This window comes from Bactrocera oleae, chromosome 3 (assembly GCF_042242935.1).
Source record: "Bactrocera oleae isolate idBacOlea1 chromosome 3, idBacOlea1, whole genome shotgun sequence".
NCBI lineage: Eukaryota > Metazoa > Arthropoda > Insecta > Diptera > Tephritidae > Bactrocera > Bactrocera oleae.
The window spans coordinates 58,412,950-58,432,333 of NC_091537.1; the positions used below are offsets into that span (position 1 = coordinate 58,412,950).

At 42.0% G+C, this 19,384-nt stretch overlaps 1 protein-coding gene and 1 long non-coding RNA gene across 2 annotated transcripts; both read left to right on the top strand.

The window, feature by feature from the left end:
* Positions 1-7,797: 7,797 nt before the first annotated feature.
* Positions 7,798-8,331, top strand: LOC138856099 (uncharacterized). Its single transcript, XM_070106519.1, has one exon. It carries the CDS (start codon positions 7,798-7,800, stop codon positions 8,329-8,331), a length of 534 nt encoding a protein of 177 aa, XP_069962620.1.
* A 1,515-nt stretch (positions 8,332-9,846) lies between these two features.
* LOC118680029 (uncharacterized) lies at positions 9,847-16,720 on the top strand. The gene is made up of 3 exons (XR_004975544.2): positions 9,847-12,363; positions 12,422-12,639; positions 16,274-16,720. It is a non-coding gene; the product is annotated as an uncharacterized lncRNA (long non-coding RNA).
* Positions 16,721-19,384: the final 2,664 nt, after the last annotated feature.

The window sequence follows — 19,384 nt, forward strand, 5'->3', positions numbered from 1 at the left end:
TGCTAACGAAAAAGAGAAGGTCTGGTCCTCTGTTAGACGCTTTTGAGTGTTGGGTTGTGTTGAGTTGTGGTGTGATGTGATATGTATGTGTGGGTGGTCTGAGTGGTGTGATGTCTGTTCTGGATCGTGTTGATGTGGTGTGTTGGCGCGCAGTGGCGTGTATGGAGGGAGGAAGCGTAACTTATCTAGCCATCCCGGCCCCCCTAGGCGAATTCTAGCCTAGCAATCGCTGTAGTTGCTGCAGCGTAGCAACAACACTGCTGAGGTCAGTGGAGCGGCGGTATGGTGCTGTATAGTGCACAGTTGGCAAAGCGTAACCGACGTACACTCCGGTGTCGTGTGGACCGTAGCCAAACAGTTGAGGCAGTGCCCGCGCGCGTGGGCAACCTGCTGACGTTGAAGGGGCTGCATGCTTCGAAAAATGCTGCAGTGTTGCAGCCGGTGTGTGCGTCGACACAGTGGGCATCGGCTGCGTTGCGGTACCGTTGCCGGTGCTGATGAAGGTGGTAGTGGTCGCGCGCCATTACGGGGAGCGGTTGCAGGAACGATTGCCGCTGCGGTTCGTGGTGTTGGAGTTGCCCCAAGGCGCGGCACATTGATGGCGGACCTCACAGCTGGCGTTGGTGTTGCTGCCATATCTACTTCCATATTGATCTGTATGAAGAAGTTGGAATGATTATACATTTGTAGCATGTAAATTTATGGCGGATGTGCCACAGTATGTGGCAGGAATGGATCGTCAATTTGATCGATCATTGCGGTTAGAATGGTTGGTTTATAACGGTTTTGTCATTTGCGGGTTTATTGGTTAGTTATACGACTAATTCATTTGCGTCGCGGTAATATCGGCGGATTGTTTGTTATTTGCGGTTTTGTCATTAGATGCGTTTGGCAGAAAACTTAATTTCACGAGCGGTCTTGTCAGCGTTCCGCTTTGAGTACGGAGATCAACTACTCGTATATGACCGTCGGAACCGTAATATAGTTTTTCTATGCGACCAAGTCGCCATTCTGTGGGGGGTAGACAATCATTGTGTATGATAACACAGTCTCCAAGCTTTGGTGCCTTTTCTGGAGTTTTCCATCGGTACCTATTATGAAGGTCCTTGATGTATTCTTCCTTCCATCGGCGGCTGAAATTATGATGGAGAATTTTGATTCTTTCCCATCGATTTAATAGGGATAGCGACCCCACGCCTGGCTCAGGTATGGCCAGAATGGGGGCATTTTGAGAAAATGCCCTGGAGTTAGGGCTGTGAAGTCGAAGGGATCTTGCGAGAGTGTTGTGAGTGGCCGTGAATTGAGAACGGCTTCAATTCGGATTAATAAGGTAGTGAATTCTTCATAATTGAATTTATAATTTCCAGCTACTTTTTTGAAGTGGGATTTAAAGCTTTTTACAGCTGATTTCCATAAATGAGGAGCGTCTGGGGGGATAAACTGCCAATTAATGCCTTGGGGAGCATACTTCTGAACAATTTCAGGTGATACTTGTTTAATAAAATCCACAAACTGTTTTTCAGTGGCTCTTTGGGCTCCAATGAAGGTTTTGCCGTTATCGCTCATTAGTTTTGAGGGGAAGCCGCGTCGTCCGACGAAGCGAGCAAATGCCGCGAGAAAAGCCTCCTTAGTCAGATTTGTACATAGCTCGAGGTGCTCTGCTTTTGTCGTAAAACAGACAAAGACAGCCACATAGCCTTTCATTATAGTGGCCGACCTTAGCATGGACGCCTTTATTTGAAAAGGCCCAGCAAAATCGACACCTGTGACTGTGAAAGGCAGAGCGAAGTTACAGCGTTCCGGTGGAAGTGCTGCCATAATCTGCGTTCGCAACTTTTGCTTATGCAGAGTGCAGATCTTGCACATGAAAATGCATTTTTTTATTTGGGGCTTAAGTCGGGGAATATAGAACTCTTGCCAGACTATATGTTGCATTAGGCGATGTTCTGCGTGGAGCATAAGTAAGTGGATATAATTGAGGAGTAAAGTGGCAAGTCGAGATTTCTCTGGTATGATTAGAGGATGGCGTTCATTATACGTGAGGCTTGAATTGGTAAGCCGACCATTCGCACGAAGCAGACCTTTTGTGTCGAGAAATGGGTTAAGAACTAAGAGTGAACTCCTTTTGTCAATGGGTTTTGATTCTTTTAATAGTGTTATATCGCGGCTGAAGTAGCGCGTTTGAGTTTATGCGATTAGAGCGACCTTTGCCTTTTGCAATTCTAGGTGCGTCAATGTAACGCATTGGGGGTACTCTGAGGGAACTCCCTTAATTTTAATTTTAAGTCGCTCTATGAACTTTAACATATAGGCGATTACTCGGAGGGCTCGGGAGACCGATGAAAATCGCTCAAGGATGTCAGTATCCTCCACTGCTGTGTGAACGGAGTCGATTTTCCGACTTTCTGGGGCTATTATATTGCGCATGGGCGATTGTGACCAAGAATCGGGAGATTCTGTTAATCATCGGGGAACATTCCACCAGAGGGTGGTGGTGGTAAGGTGCAGCGGTTTGCACCCTCTTGTACCTAGATCGACAGGATTGTCAGTACTGGCTACGTGTCGCCAAGTGGCTGATGCCACTAGGTCAAGTATTTGAGATGTTCGATTAGCAATGTACGTCTTCCATGCATGTGGTGGTTTTTCCAACCAGGCTAGAACAATTTCAGAATCGGACCAGAGATACAATCTATGTTTCTTCACGTTTAAATGGGTCTGCACCACGGAAGCTAATTTTGCGAGTAGTAGCGCGCCACAGAGCTCAAGTGGAGGTAGACTTAGCGTTTTTAAAGGAGCCACCTTTGCTTTTGCTACTAATAAGTGGCTTGTGGTCGCAGTATCGCTTTGTGTGCGCACATAGATAGTGGTACAGTATGCCTTTTCCGAGGCATCACAGAAGCCGTGTATTTCGACTTTGTGTTCGGGGAAATAGTTTACCCATCGTGGGATTTGTATCTGGGAAATGTCTTCCAGATTGTTTGCGAACTGGGACCATTTTTCTAACCGAAGAGGTTTCACTTGTTCGTCCCAGTCGGTTCCGTCTAGCCATAATTCTTGTATCAAGATTTTCGCTTGTATCGTAATTGACGAAAGCCATCCTGCGGGGTCGAAAAGTTTTGCCACAGAGGATAAAATTTGGCGTTTTGTTATGGCGGATAATGCTGATATTGACTCTGTAGTGTATGAAAACTGGTCAGATATCGCGTTCCATTGGATCCCCAGAGTTTTTTTTGTACTTTCCTTTTCGAATTTAAGGAAGAAAAATGGTCCCAGTTCGCAAACCATCTGAAAGACATTTCCCAGATACAAATCCCACTATGGGTAAACTATTATATTTCCGCGAACACGAAGTCGAATTACGTGACTTCTGTGATGCCTCTGAGGAGGCATACTGTGCAACTATCTATGTGCGCACACAAAGCGATACTGCGACCACAAGCCACTTATTAGTAGCAAAAGCAAAGGTGGCTCCTTTAAAAACGCTAAGTCTACCTCCACTTGAGCTCTATGGCGCGCTACTACTCGCAAAATTAGCTTCGAGCTAATTGAGTGCAGACCCATTTAAACGTGAAGAAACATAGATTGTATCTCTGGTCCAATTCTGAAATTGTTCTAGCCTGGTTGGAAAAACCACCACATGCATGGAAGACGTACATTGCTAATCGAACATCTCAAATACTTGACCTAGTGGCATCAGCCACTTGGCGACACGTAGCCAGTACTGACAATCCTGTCGATCTAGGTACAAGAGGGTGCAAACCGCTGCACCTTACCACCACCACCCTCTGGTGGAATGTTCCCCTTCTTTAGCCAGGTTCCACTCTCTTTCTTTCTATATTGTTCGCTTATGATGATTAAATCATAGCCATTCTCCACCACCATCTGGGAGAGGGCAGCCTTGCATCTATGCATTTTGGTCTGTAAGATATTCATTTATTCAGGTATTTCCTGTATACTACGCGTTTTGCAGAGCCCGGTATATGGTCAACTGGTTTGGCTTCTGTACTTTGTGGCCTGGTTGCCCGCATTTTATGCAGATGCCTTGCCCTCTTCTATCAGGTCCTTTGCAGTCCCAAGTTAGGCGTCCTGCTCCAATGCAGCGGAAGTACCTCTTTGCGTTTTCTTTGAGTCGCAGTCTACAGTAAACCCAGCCAATTTTGATGCGTGCCTGTGGCATCAGCGCTTCTGCTTTCTCAGTATGGAGTGTTATGTACGCCCTTGCTTGCTCTCTTGTGTTAGGTGATGCTAGGTTTATATTGATGTCTTGTTTAGAGTCCCTAATCACCTCTTTTGCAGATTCTTCGACCTTCTCTATTGTTGTGAGAGAGTCGAGGTCTCTGATCTTGATGGTAGTCTTTGGTTTAAGGTCGGCCACCATTGCAGATTCTCGAAGGGTGCCTTTGAGTGCCTCGCAGAAGCTGCCCTTGTGGTTTGCCCCTTCTCCAGTTCTAGGAATATCGCCCGGCTCTTGTTTTGCGGATCCCTTTGATTTTAACATCTGCTTCTTTGAGATTCACCATGCTCCGAATATTCTTTAGGACCTCGGCGTGGCTATTACCTTCTGTTGGCTTAATGATCACGGCCTCTGATTGCCGCTCGATCCTATTATTTGTTTTCTGATTTGCAGCTGTGTTCTTCCGTTGTGGTCTTACTTCTGCCTGGTTAGGTACTTCCTTAACATTTCCTCCATCGGCCTGGGGCTTCTTCTTTCTTTTAGGCAGAACTTTTTGCCACTCGCCGTCCTTTTCGTTTCTTGGCCGCACTGTTTCGCGAGGTTCCACAGGGCTTGTCGCGCGTGGCTTGGAAGTTGTTGACTCTGGGGTTGCAATACGTCTGCTTAGATGCTCCCGTCTTCGTTCGTTCTCCGTTCGTACGATACCCTTGCACTTCTCTAGAGATTCCTCTTCTGCCCGTCTCATTTGTGCTTCTAAATCGTTAACAATTTCAAATTCATCCCTGATGCATTTTGCTATTTGTATTATTTTAGAGTATACCCTTTCTATTTGTCCATTAATAGTTGAATGTTTAGGGTCGCAATATTTAATTTGTATTTTCACTCGCTCTGCAAAAGATTTGAATTGTGCTGAACTAAATCCCGGCTCATTATCACAAGTTATTCTTTTAACTTCTGCGAAGGCTTGTATTGCTTCTTATACTTTATCCTGTAATTTAGTTTTATCGTCCATATATTTAATTACTAAAAATGTGTAGTTCGCATCTACTAGTGTTAAGAATTTTAAGTTTAGCGCAAAAAATCTATCAATATGAATATGTTCTCCCTCTTTGTTTGGAATTGGTGGCTCGCCAATTGGGGGGGTGCCAATTTGTTTGCGGTGTCTGTCATATTTATTTTTATTACAGATATCGCAGTTTCAAACAAATTGTTTTTTTCATATCAGAAATAATCCTTAAAAATTTGTTTAATATTTTCCTTATAGTTTCTATGTACTCTCGTGTGAGTTTATCTCACTATATTTTCTTGGTCATCCTCGTTAATTACATCAATTGCCATTATATATGTGTGAACAATTTTGCTTGCTATTCTGTTTATTAAAATTTGCTTTACTTCATATAAGTCTTAAAATTTACAGTGGATACCTGCTGGCAAGTTCTTATTCAATTGGTCTGTTATAATATACTTTTAACAACTCTAAGTCCTTATATTTTATATGATGACGAAACTAATTAAAGCTTTTTGTTCTAAAATGATAATTTATTCCTATTTAATATTATTTGTTGGAGAAATGAATTTAGGGGCTTATTGATTATTTTAATGTGAAAAATATCCAGGCTTTCTACTGAATGGTGCTGTATCTGTTAAGTCGTCGTTTCCTTTTTAAAAATTATTATTGCTCAAAAACTGTCTACAAAACGCGTCTACATGATTGGTGATTCGTGGCTTATATATAATCTTGGGTGCATATTCCTCTATCAAGGCGTGCCACCTTTTCATTTTGGAATTTGGATTTCACGCCGACACCGCAAATGTTCAAGGCTGATATATGTACCACATTTCTAAGTCAACTACTCCGTACAAGTAAGTTCGTAAACACTTTAAGGCACCCAAACGATTGCGTACAATTCCTTTTCATTGGTCGCATAATTGCGTTCAGTAGTATTAAGTGTTTTTGAAATAAACGTAATGGGCTTATTATTATGCGAGAGGACGGCTCCGATCCCTTCATTTCATGCGTCTGTCGTTAGTAGAAATTTCTTATCCAGACTCCAAGTCGATTGTGAAGAACACTTTCGCTTTTCCCAAATTTGACAGTATTACATTACAATCTGGAATACTTGTCCGCTATCGTTTTTATACTCTCGGAACTTGTTGCTACAGAGTATAATAGTTTTGTTCACCTAACGGTTGTTTGTATCACCTAAAACTAATCGAGTTAGATATAGAGTTATATATATAGATGATCAGGATGAAGAGACGAGTTGAAATCCGGCTGACTGTCTGTTCGTCCGTCCGTTTGTCCGTCCATCTGTGCAAGCTATAACTCGAGACTTGGTACACATATTTCTTGGTATCGTAAGACGGTTGGTATTACAGATGGGCGTAATCGGACCACTGCCACGCCCACAAAACGCCATTTCCTAGATACAATTCCCACGATGGGTAAACTATTTCCACGAACACGAAGTCGAATTACGCGGCTTCTGTGATGCCTCTGAGGAGGCATACTGTGCCACTATCTATGTGCGTACACAAAGCGATACCGCGACCACAAGCCACTTATTAGTAGCAAAAACAAAGATGGCTCCTCTAAAAACTCTACGTCTACCTCGACTTGAGCTCTGTGGCGCGCTACTACTCGCAAAATTAGCTTACATGGTGCAGACCCATTTAAACATGAAGAAACATAGATTGTATCTCTGGTCCAATTCTGAAATTGTTCTAGCCTGGTTGGAAAAACCACCACATGCATGGAAGACGTACATTGCTTATCGAACATCTCAAATACTTGACCTAGTGGCATCAGCCACTTGGCGACACGTAGCCAGTACTGACAATCCTGTCGATCTAGGTACAAGAGGGTGCAAACCGCTGCACCTTACCACCACCACCCTCTGGTGGAATGTTCCCCGATGATTAACAGAATCTCCCGATTCTTGGTCACAATCGCCCATGCGCAATATAATAGCCCCAGAAAGTCGGAAAATCGACTCCGTTCACACAGCAGTGGAGGATACTGACATCCTTGAGCTATTTTCATCGTTCTCCCGAGCTCTCAGAGTAATCGCCTATATGTTAAAGTTCATAGAGCGACTTAAAATTAAAGTTCAGGGAGATCCCTCAGAGTACCCCCAATGCGATACATTGACGCACCTATAATTGCAAAAGGCAAAGGTCGCTTTAATCGCATCAACTCAAATCCGCTACTTCAGCCGCGATATAACACAATTAAGAGAATCAAAACCCATTGACAAAAGGATTTCACTCTTACTTCCTAACCCATTCCTAGACACGAAAGGTCTGCTTCGTGTTAATGGTCGGCTTACCAATTCAAACCTCACGTATAACGAACGCCACCCTCTAATCATACCAGAGAAATCTCGACTTGCCACTTTACTCCTCAATTATATCCACTTACTTATGCTTCACGCAGAACAGCAAATAAAAAGTGCATTTTCATGTGCAACATCTGCACTCTGCATAAGCAGTAATTGCGAACGCAGATTATGGCAGCACTTCCACCGGAACGCTGCAACTTCGCTCTGCCTTGCACAGTTACAGGTGTCAATTTTGGTGGGCCTATTTAAATAAGGGCGTCAATGCTAAGGTCGCCCACAATAATGAAAGGCTATGTGGCTGTCTTTGTCTGTTTTAAGACAAAAGCAGTGCACCTCGAGCTATGTACGAATCTGACTAAAGAGGCTTTCTCGCGGCATTTGCTCGCTTCGTCGCTTCGACGCGGCTTATTCAAAGCGATAATGAGCGATAACGGTAAAACCTTCATTGGCGCCGAAAGAGCCACTGAAAAACAGTTTGCGGATTTTATTAAACATGTATCACCTGAAATTGTTCAGGAGTATGCTCCCCAAGGCATTAGTTGGCAGTTTATCCCCCCAGACGCTCCTCATATGGGTGGTTTATGGGAATCAGCTGTAAAACGCTTCAAATCCCACTCCAAAAAACTAGCTGGAAATTATAAATTCAATTATAAAGAATTCACTACCTTATTAATCCGAATCGAAGCCGTTCTCAATCCACGGCCACTCACAACACTCTCGCAAGATCCCTTTGACCTTACAGCCCTAACTCCAAGGCACTTTCTCAAAAGAGCCTCCATTCTGGCCATACCTGAGCCAGGCGTGGAGTCGCTATAATTATTAAATCGATGGGAAAGAATCAAAATTCTCCATCATGATTTCAGCCGCCGATGGAAGGAAAAGTATATCAAGGAACTTCATAAAAGGTTCCGATGAAAATTCCAGAAAAGGCACCAACGCTTGAAGACTGTGTCCTCATACGCGATGATTGTCTACCCCCCAAAGAATGGCGGCTTGGCTTCCTAGAAAAACTACGTTTCGAAGGTCCTATACGAAAGAATCAAAATTCTCCATCATGATTTCAGCCGCCGATGGAAGGAAGAGTACATCAAGGACCTTCATAAAGGTACCGATAGAAAATTCCAGGAAAGGCGCCAAAGCTTAAACACTGTATCATCATACACAATGATTGTCTACCGCCCACAGAATCGCGGCTTGGCCGCATAGAACAACTACATTACGGTTTCGACGGTCATATACGAGTAGTTGATCTCCGAACTCAAAGCGGAACGCTAACAAGACCGCTCATGAAATTAAGTTGCTGTGAGGTCCGCCATTAACGTGCCGCACCCTGAGGCAACTGTAGCGCCACGAACAACTGTGGCAATCGCTCCTCGTAGTGGTACGCGACTACTAGCACCCTCTTCAGCACTAGCAACGGAAGTTCAACGCAGCCGATGCCCGCTGTGTCGACGCACACACCGGCTACAACACTGCAGCATTTTCCGAGGCATGCAACCCATGCAACGTCAGGAGGTTGCCCAAGCACATGGGCACTGCCTCAATTATTTGGCTACGGTGCACGCGACTCCGGAGTGTACGTCCGTGACGCTATGCCAACTGTGCAATAGACCGCACAACACCATGCTGCACCGCACCCCAAAGCGGGCCGTCGAGCGGCAACTCGCCCCAAGCCGCCATTCCGCAAGCAGATCGCAGCAGAGCAGCCGTCCGGATCGATTCCGAAGACCAGCAGCTCCTCCTCCACACAGACCAAGGTGACATGAGGCATCAACGCGGCGTCGGCAGCCCAGGCCATCATACCGCCGCTCTACTGGCCTCAGCAGCGTTGTTGCCACGCTGTAGTAACTCCAGCGATTGTGAGGCTAGAATTCGCCTAGGGTCCCGGCCCACCTGGCTAGATGAGTTACGCCTCACCTCCATACACACCACTAAGCGCCAATACACCACATCAACAACACCAACACACCCCTGCAGACATCACACCACGCAGATCACCTACACATACACATCACAACACACCACAACTCTACACAACCCAACACTCAAAGGGACTAACACAGGACTAGAAGGTTTCTTTTTTCGTTCGCAATTCGAGCCATCGAGACGTCCGCAATTTCTCGCACGATAATTGGATTATTTTATTGGAAACCTTTGTTTTATATCTTCTTGAAAATAAATAGATTAAAAATTTATTATATCGGTCGTATCCGTGTTTTACTCTATTGATGATTGCAAGTGCTAAAGTGCCAAAGTGCAAAAAGGTGAGTGCGCAAATGAAACAAATATTCAGATAGTTATTCAAAGTTTTTGGTTATTAAACAAATTGAAGATAAGATTAATTTAGAAGATAAAGTGTTAGAGATATAACAAGGGTTTCCTAATGTAAAGAGAATAACAATTGATAACGAACTAGGATTTACTACGGTACAATTTAAATCGCTGATGCAGAGACTTCAGATTGAAATTTATTTCTGCAACCCAAATCATAGCACCACAAATCAGATGAAATCACAAGTCAGATAGAGAAGGTACATTCAACAATATTGAAATATCACGATGTATAAAACAAGAATATAATTTAATCAGCTTTTCGGAATCAATAAATAGAGCCCCTCACCAATACAATAAAACTATACATTCGGTAACTGATAAGAAACCATTCGAAGTCCTTTATAATAAGGTCTCTCATGATAATTTACCGTGCAAACTTTTATTAGCGCAAACTAGGATGCTAGAAAGACAAAATAAAAACAAGTATGGAAGGGCTAAGTTCGGATGTAACCGAACATACCATACTCTCGCAAAGTCGAATGGTATACTCGTTTTAGATTGCTTTGTGGATTTTGTCGCCTTGTTCTATGTTGACCGATATTTTCGGTAAAAAGTCAACTATAGGCACCGGGGTCCATAAATTCAGTACCTAGGGGCTTGAACAGTTTTCGTTCAATTTAGATAATTTTTGGTCACAAAGTGGCATACTATAAACGTATTATTCACGCAAAGTTTCACGCCGATATAATCATTGTTGCTTGATTTGCATACTGGAAAGTGAAAAAATCAGACGGATTTTAAAATGATGTTATATGGGAAATAGGCGTCGGATAACAACGATTTAGTCCATTTTTGTACTATAACATAAAAATATGACAAGAATATTATTTACCGAATTTGGTTGAAATCGGTTAAGCAGATCCCAAGATATTGGTTTTCACATAAGAGTGGGCGGTGCCACGCCCACTATCTAATTTTGAATGTGGTTCCTATAAAGTCATCTTATACCATCCCAGAGATAAAATTTAATGGCTCTGGCTTGTTTAGTGCTTGATTTATCGTGCTTTTAGAAGTTTTTAACAGTACCGTTATATGGGGAGTGGGCGGGGTTGTCACCCGATTTCACCCATTTTCACTCATAGAGATGCTTAAAACATTTGTGCCTAGTAAATTTTGTTATTATCAGTGGTATAGGAGATATGTACATTAAACTTATTAGGGACCCCGCCTAGTCAAAAAAAAAAATTTTAACTGCAGATGCCCCTCCCCAATGTGATTCTAGCTAAGGTCAGGCTTCCTATCTGGGTGTTCGGTACTCTTCAATAGTGTAGCATCTAGATAGGAGGTCTTACCATGGTAGGAGGTATATAAAGGGCTGGATCAAGGTGTCATGCGACCCGTGCCGAAGATCAACCTGACTGGGGGCCCTTAAATAGCCCAGTCTCGCACGGAGCTTACGGATACCTGGCGTCCTCCGTAATAAGATAGCCTTACTTGCGTAGCGGGGGACATACTTTCCCCTACACTCGTGGGTCCAAAATTATGAGCCAAAATTACAAAATCACAAACAACAAAAACAAAAAGGAGTCCGGACCTTCTTCAAAAAGACCGGATGGAACGAGTTGTTCCCAGAGAAGAGCAACGTTTGGCACGAGCTCGACAGCCAAAGCGAGGACAGGAAGGAGGAGAAGCTTGGTCCTGGAGCAAAGGCAAATGCTAAGGGGGCAGAAGCCAAGACTGGCGCCATGAAAGCAGCAGCGTTGGAGGCAGCCCATACCAACCCCTGTAACCAAGGCTTGGCAGCTAAGCAGGAGAAGGAGGGAGATGCCAAAAGCGATGTTACCAGCAGTGGGTCAGCCAGAGAGTGGCCTTCCTTTAGGATTGACGACCCTGCAAAAGCAAAGTATGCAGAGAGGCGACGCGCCGACCGAGGGCAAGGGTATGGATCCCGGCTACACCATCGCAGCCGGACCAAATAATGCAGCTCATAAGAGCCTGCAACCCGAATCTGCCAACTGGGGGATGGAGACTCGTCAAGGCCTTTGACGACCCCGCAGCGGAATCTGGTGTGGAGACGAAATGAGCCACAATGCAGATTCTGCTGCTTCTAACAAAAGAATCCGTAGAACCGCTAGCGAAAAGTGGCGGAGAAATCAACTACGGATTCACAAAAGTAAAGGTCATGACCTACAAGTCAGACGCCGATGCAGGAGAAAACTTGGCATCGGAATCGGAGTACGAAGTCGAGGAAGATCGAGTATAGTCCTCGAGCGACGCAGAGATTACAGATCAAGGTGAGTGTACTTCGGGGTCTGAGCTTGTGGACAGACTCTCTAAACTTTACACTGAGAGTGAGCTTTTAAGCGACTCTCATGATGATGCAGAGAAGTCAATAACTAACGCGTCTTCGCCAAATTAATCTACACCACAGCAAACTAGCGTCTCTAGCCCTAGTTAACCGCATGGCAGAAGAACGGCCTGACTTTGTCCTCTTTCAGGAGCCATGGGTTAACGGAGGGCGTATTTGCGGTCTAAGGACACCAGGATATAATCTATACGCGAATGGTTGTGTAGGTAAGCCTAGGACATGTATATTGGCTAGCAAAAAGCTTAATGTCTTTTTATTACACAGTTACAGTAGTAACGACACTACGGTGGTAAGCTGGGAGACGGGCAAGAAGAAATACCGGCTGGCATCATGCTACATGCCGTAGGACGAGGTAGCAGTACCATCGCAGCTGTTCAAAGAGCTGGTACGAGACGCCGAAGCATCCAAGTGTTCGATTATACTTGGGTGCGACTCCAATGCGCAGCATACTCTATGGGGAAGCAAGGACATTAACGAAAGGGGTGAGTTGCTCTTTTATTATCTAATAGGAAGTAAGCTTTTGTTAGGACAGGAAGTATTAGATATAACACTGGTATCGGAAGAACTGGTGGATAAAATAACACATTGGAGGCTATTGGAGGAACACTCCTTCTCAGATCACGGCTACATTGAGTGTATAATTAAAGAAAATGTAGTTAGGGAAGAGAAATTTAGGAATCATAGGAAAACGAACTGGCAGATGCACATGCTGGAGCTAAAAAAGCGTATTCCTATGATTCCACCATTTCAACCGCAAAAGAAAGAGGACCTAGACATCCTCGTTAAACGATACACAGATTCTTGTCGTCAAGCACTAGAGGTAGCTTGTCCATTAACGTACAGTAGGGGAAGAATTAGACCTCTTTGGTGGTCTCCAATACTTAAGAACATGCAGAAAAATTGCAGGAAGCAATTCAATTTTGCCAAATTATCCCAGGAAGATACAGAGTGGGATAACTATCATAACCACCTTCGGACATACAAAAAGGAGGTAAGAAAAGCAAAAAGAAATTCGTGGAAATCTTTTTGTAATGACATCGAAAATACGGCAGAAATGTCTCGACTGAGAAAGATAATGACACAGTCGAAACATAGCATCGAATACCTTCAGAAGCCAGATCCCAGCTGGACGGTATCCAGTAAAGAGACTTTGGGCCTACTAATGGATACTCACTTCCCAGACAGCTCCGAGAACCTCATAAGGGAGCATATAATGGAGAGTGAAGTAGGCTCAGAGTCCCCTCCGCTAGACATAGTGTTAGATGGCAATGTTTATTGGGCAATAGGCAGCTTCAAGCCTTATAAAACGCCGGGACCAGACGGTTTATTCCCGGCTCAGTTACAGCAGTCCCTGAGCTACACAATAAACTGGTTAACAACCATGTTTAGAGGGGAACTGAAATTAAACTATATTCCCTCGATATGGAGGGAAGTTAAGGTGATATATATACCAAAGGCTGGCAAAAGCTCACACATTAATTTAAAGGATTTTAGACCAATTAGCCTCTCATCATTTTTATTAAAAACGCTGGAGAGACTAATAGAAATACATATAAAGGACATACTAAACCCAAGAAAAATGGCAGTTTCGCAGCATGCGTACTCCAAGGGTAGATCCACAGAAACGGCATTAAGCTCAGTGGTAGCAGAGATTGAAAAGTCTCTGGAAATAAAAAAATACACCCTCGTAGCCTTCCTAGACATAGAAGGGGCCTTCAACAACATCCAACCGAAGGCCATATTGAGCGCGCTTAAAGATCTGGGCATATCTGAGCCTCTCCGGTAGTTAATTGAACAGGTGCTCTTGGGCAGGTTAATTATTTTAACGCTGGGAGCTGCAACGAGGCACAGATCTATCCGAAGGGGTACACCCCAAGGAGGCGTGTTATCCCCACTTCTCTGGATCCTGACAATGAATAAAATGCTTGTGGATCTAGAAAAGAAGGGGGTACATGTTGTGGCCTACGCTGATGAAGTGGCAGTCTCGGTTAGGCGCAAGTTCCCGAACACCCTCGCTAGCCTTATGCAGACAATATTAAACGATATTAATCGATGGGCCGTATCATGCGGACTGAATTTAAATGCTAGCAAGACAGAACTAGTATTGTTCACTAAGAAACACAGTACTCCAGAAATCACGCCGCCATTTTTAAATGACACCAGGCTAACGGTAGGAGATAAAGCAAGCTACTTGGGACTAATTTTAGACAGGAAGCTTTCTTGAAAACAAAACTTGGAAGCGAGGGTAAAGAAAGCAGCTACAGCGCTTTACACAGCAATTGTAAGGCCGATCATGACCTACGGTATAGCAGTATGGTGGCCCATTACAGAAAAGAAATATGCGATTAGAAGCATGGAAAGTATACAAAGAGCAGCTAGTATTTTCATCAGTGGGGCTCTCAGAACTACGCCAAGCCAGGCACTCAACATAATTTTACACTTGCTGCCAACAGATCTGTATTGCAAGCAAATGGCAGCGAAGTCAGCTCTGAGACTGAGGGAATCCTCCCTACTAGTCGCCAGCAACAAGGGGCATTCTATGATACTTAGAAAGTTCCCGTTTCTTCCCATTACTACGGATTTTCGCAATCCTATGGAGCTGAACCTAAATCCGGTCCTCAATATTGCCTTCCCCTCCAGAGAGGAGTGGGAAAGTGACGTAGTGGACAAGGAAGCAGGGATAAGCTTCTATACGGATGGTTCCAAACTGGATAACCGAGTAGGCGGCGGTGTCTTCTCGGCCAAACTAGATACCAAAATCGCCTTCCGGTTACCAGACCACTGGCAGGATGGCAGTGTCTTTCAAGAAGAGGTCACTGCAGTTAAGGAAAGCCTTCTTGTACTAACAAAAAGTGTAATAACAACAAGAAGTGTTTTTATATATACAGACAGCCAGGCGGCTTTGAAATCTCTGATGTCTCATAGAATTTCGTCGAAGACAGTGAAAGATTGCCATGATCTTCTAGCGGATCTGTCATCCTATTTCACGGTAAATCTGCAATGGGTCCCAGGACACAGTGACATCCCTGGGAACTGCGTAGCAGATGAACTAGACAGAACAGGCACCACCTTACAACTAGATCCTGGAAAGAAGGACATAAATATGCCTCTGGCTACTTGTAGATACCTAATCGACAAACATGTCAATAATATAGCCTAGTGTCAGTGGAATCAATCCCTGACCTGCTCAACTAGCAGGCAAACGTGGCAAGAATTGAATATGAGCCGCACATGCCGACTGTTAAAATTCAAAAAGAATGATATAAGAACTCTCGTAGGAGTACTAACAGGCCACTGTCTAATAGGCAGACATGCAAGTAGACTTGGCACGCCATATAACGACAATTGTAGAAGCTGTCAGGAAGTAGAAGAGGAGGAGACCATTAAACATCTTTTATGCGATTGCGCAGCACTATATAGGACAAGAATCGCAACCATCGGTCGTGGGTTTCTTGATGACGTCTCGGAGGTTGCACAGATAAAACTTGTCTCACTGATAAAGTGCATCATAAGTACGGGGTGGTTCAGAGAGGAGCCAATAGAGTGAGGGGATCACAGTCCCAGTGGTATCACAATGGGCCTCCTAAAGGCCTAAGTGTGTCGAGTGACAGCCACTTTACCTACCTACCTACCTACCTACAGCTTGCACAGACGGACGGAAGGACAGACAGTCACCCGGATTTCAACTCGTCTCTTCATCCTGATTTTTTATATATACATAACCCTATATCTAACTCGATTAGTTTTAGGTGATACAAACAACCGTTAGGGGAACAAAACTGTTATAATCTGTAGCAACCTGGTGCAAGAGAATATAAAATACACAACTAATTGAAATAAGCGTACCTATTGATAATAATATACGCAGCAAATACGTAGAAAGAATAGAAAAATATACCGCCTCATCCAAGAAATTAAAAATATTTGGAACCAGAAAAAAATTAATATAATACCACATGCAACAAGTATACTATATAAAACATTCATTAAAAACTTTAAAATTATGAAAATAAGAGAAAAATTACCAGCACAAAGTTAAAAAGCGGCTATACTAAAAACATGTAACATTTGAACAGATAACTTTTAAATAATAATTACAAACAAATTTTTTTACAGGTTCAATATGCATCACTAGGCGGCTCTTCTGACGATGAAAATCTCTTGGGTGTAACTGTACATTTTTAACATTCAATTTAAAATATTGGTATTTTAGATTTTTTGGCCCTTAATTAGCCATAAAATTATTACATATATTTTGATGGCAACGATCTTATTGAAACTGAAAATATTTTTAATAAAATTAAACTGAAATTGATGCATACCAAATATAAGTTGAAATTAAACTGGTGACACTGTAATGAATTTGTCTTGTAATGTTTGGTCCACATGAACATGGCCCATATGTTCCATTGCTTATGACCAACACTTTGTCAAAGTAGGATAGAAATCGAAACACTTCAATGACTGCTCAGACTTTATGATTTTTCTGATTTATTCCCTCATTTTAAGGATATATTAGAATAAGGAAACAAAAAAAGACGTGTGGTACTCGGGGACTGCCGCGGTAAAGCTATTGCATAACATTTGATATCAACATATGCTATTATAATTATTTATTTATTTTTTATGCAGTATTTTTTTTTCTTTGATATTAATAAAACTTTTTTCTTTGATGATAATTTAATTTTTTTTCTTTTATTGAATAAATGAGGAGTTAATATTGTTTGAAATATTTATATTATCTTACAATACATGTAGGTTTTTATTTTTATCATTGAAACTATAGGTTTATGGTAACTGAAATAAGTATCATAAGTTTGAGACTTGATATCCTCTAGATATCTGAAAAATACCGCGTCAATGGTGGTCCCATATTTTGATGTGGATTCTTGTGGATCAATATTCGTTTTCAAATTCAATTTCTCCGAAAGAAAAGTTGAAGAAGAAAATGAAAAGAAGATGTTGTTGGCTTGCCAGCCAAGATAAGTGGAAATTTATTACCATTGATAATCCGATTGAAATATCTAATTTCAATTGTATTGTTTAAGTCAAACGTGATACTGTTCCAAAAGGGGCCCCCCCCCAGCTATTTACCAAAATAATAATAATATTACTAATATTATGACTCCGAATACTGAATAAATTAATTTTTATTATTAAATATTTTTGAATCACCCTGCTCTTCAATTGATTTTTTCCGCTTGAGATATTATATGTGAAAATACCCCTAAAAGTCCGCAAACATTTTGCGCATACTTTGTGATCGTCTTAGGTTTATTTCCGTAACGGAATTTCTCCATGCTCAAAGCCCGCGATAGAAGCTATGCAATTGCTTAAAAACATTTTCCTCGGATTTAAATTATATTATACTTATATATCTCACAGATTGACGGATATTTCCGCCAAAAAGTCAGCCATAGGCTTTGAGGTCCACATTGCCGATATCTGGGGGCTTGAATAGTTATTCTTGACGAGTTTGACAATTTTTAGACCTCAAAAAAAAGGAAATATTCGTTAAAATTTGTATCCCAATATATTAATTATTGCTTAATTTGTATACTGGAAAGAGAAAAAATCAGATTTAATTTAAAGTTGTGTTATATGGGAAATAGGCAACATCTGTTGTTTGTATAACTTGAAAATAATCGAGTTAGATACAGGGTTAAGTATATGTGTGTATATGATCAGGATGAAGATACGAGTGGAAACCCGAGTGACTGTCTGTTTATCCATTCGTCTGTCCGTGCAAGCTGTAACTTTTGTAAAAATTGAGACATCCTAATGAAACTTGGTATACATGTGCCCTGACAAGTGACATTAATCAAAAACCCATAAAATGCTATAACTAAGCCGCAAATTAAGATACAAAACTGTAACTTGGCACAGGGGACTGCAGTAGTAAGGGGTACCGGTGGGCCACAAATTTAGAAAAAATGTGCGTGGTCCCGCCCTATAAAAGGTTTATTCTTCGTATCTCCTAAACTACTTAAACTACAATATTTAAATTCGCTTACGACAAATCCTTTAAGAATCCCTACCGCCAGTATGAACATGGGAACGGGTTATAACCCCTCTCCACACAAAACGGGTTTGTTAAAAATTACTAAAAGCGCGATAAATCAGTAAGTAAATGCACCAAAGACATTAAATTTTACACCAAGGATGGTTTAAGAAAGCTTAATTGGAGACGCTTTCAAAATTGAAGGATGGGCATGGCACCCCTAACATTTAGGGGAAAACCCATATCACGGGATCTGCTGTACAGATTTCAACCAAACTCGGTGGGTATTATTATGACATTATTATGTTGCAGTGCGAAAATGGGCGAAATCGGACTGCAACCACGGTCAGTTCCCATATAACACAATTTTAAACTCAAGGCTTCGTTAGCAAATAAAATTAATTTGTCTTTAAAATTTTCGAAGTTAAAGCTCTAGGGTGAGGTTGGCCGCAAAAATATTTTATGCAAAGATTTAAGGAATGCTTGAAATTCTGCAGAATATACACAAAAATATTTTCGGGCTTCTAACCATGTTCCCGATCTTGTTAATATTGACTGTGGTGGAAGCGCGATAATAGGATACATGTTCTTGAAAGTTTTAACTCCCAAACCTAATTTTATAAATATTTTGTTTTTATTCGAAATTAAATCGAATCGAACATCACTGAAGCAAGTTCTCACATATTCGGCAACTCGGTGTATTACGTGGGCCAAACAAATAACGTGCAGTCAATTTGGGTAAAATACCTTCAGTGCCTCTCCTGATTTTATCATATATGGAGTTACATCGGTGACATGGCTAGATGTAAATTGCCACAATAATGTTTGCACAATGCGGCCTCGTACGTCTCGGTTGATACCCACAAAAAGTAGTTTTTATAACTAAGGCTAAATACAATTTTATTAAAACTAACCAAGTATACTAAAGATATATTTTCTTAGATAAAATATGCAAATAAATTCTCTTAACACAAAATTCTTAATTCGCATACTTTTTTAATTTTAATGTTCTTATGACTTTTCACAAAATATATGAAAATTTATAGAAATCCGGCCTAGTGATTTGTAAGACAAGATCCCCACCATGGATATTTAGCATTGAAATTACCCGGAGCCAGAAATCTACTTGAAAAATGTAAGAAATAACTGTTTACTTGTGTTGAAACGCGGTAGTAAATACAGTGCAATTATAACAATCCCACCATTAACGCTGGTGATGTCAATGG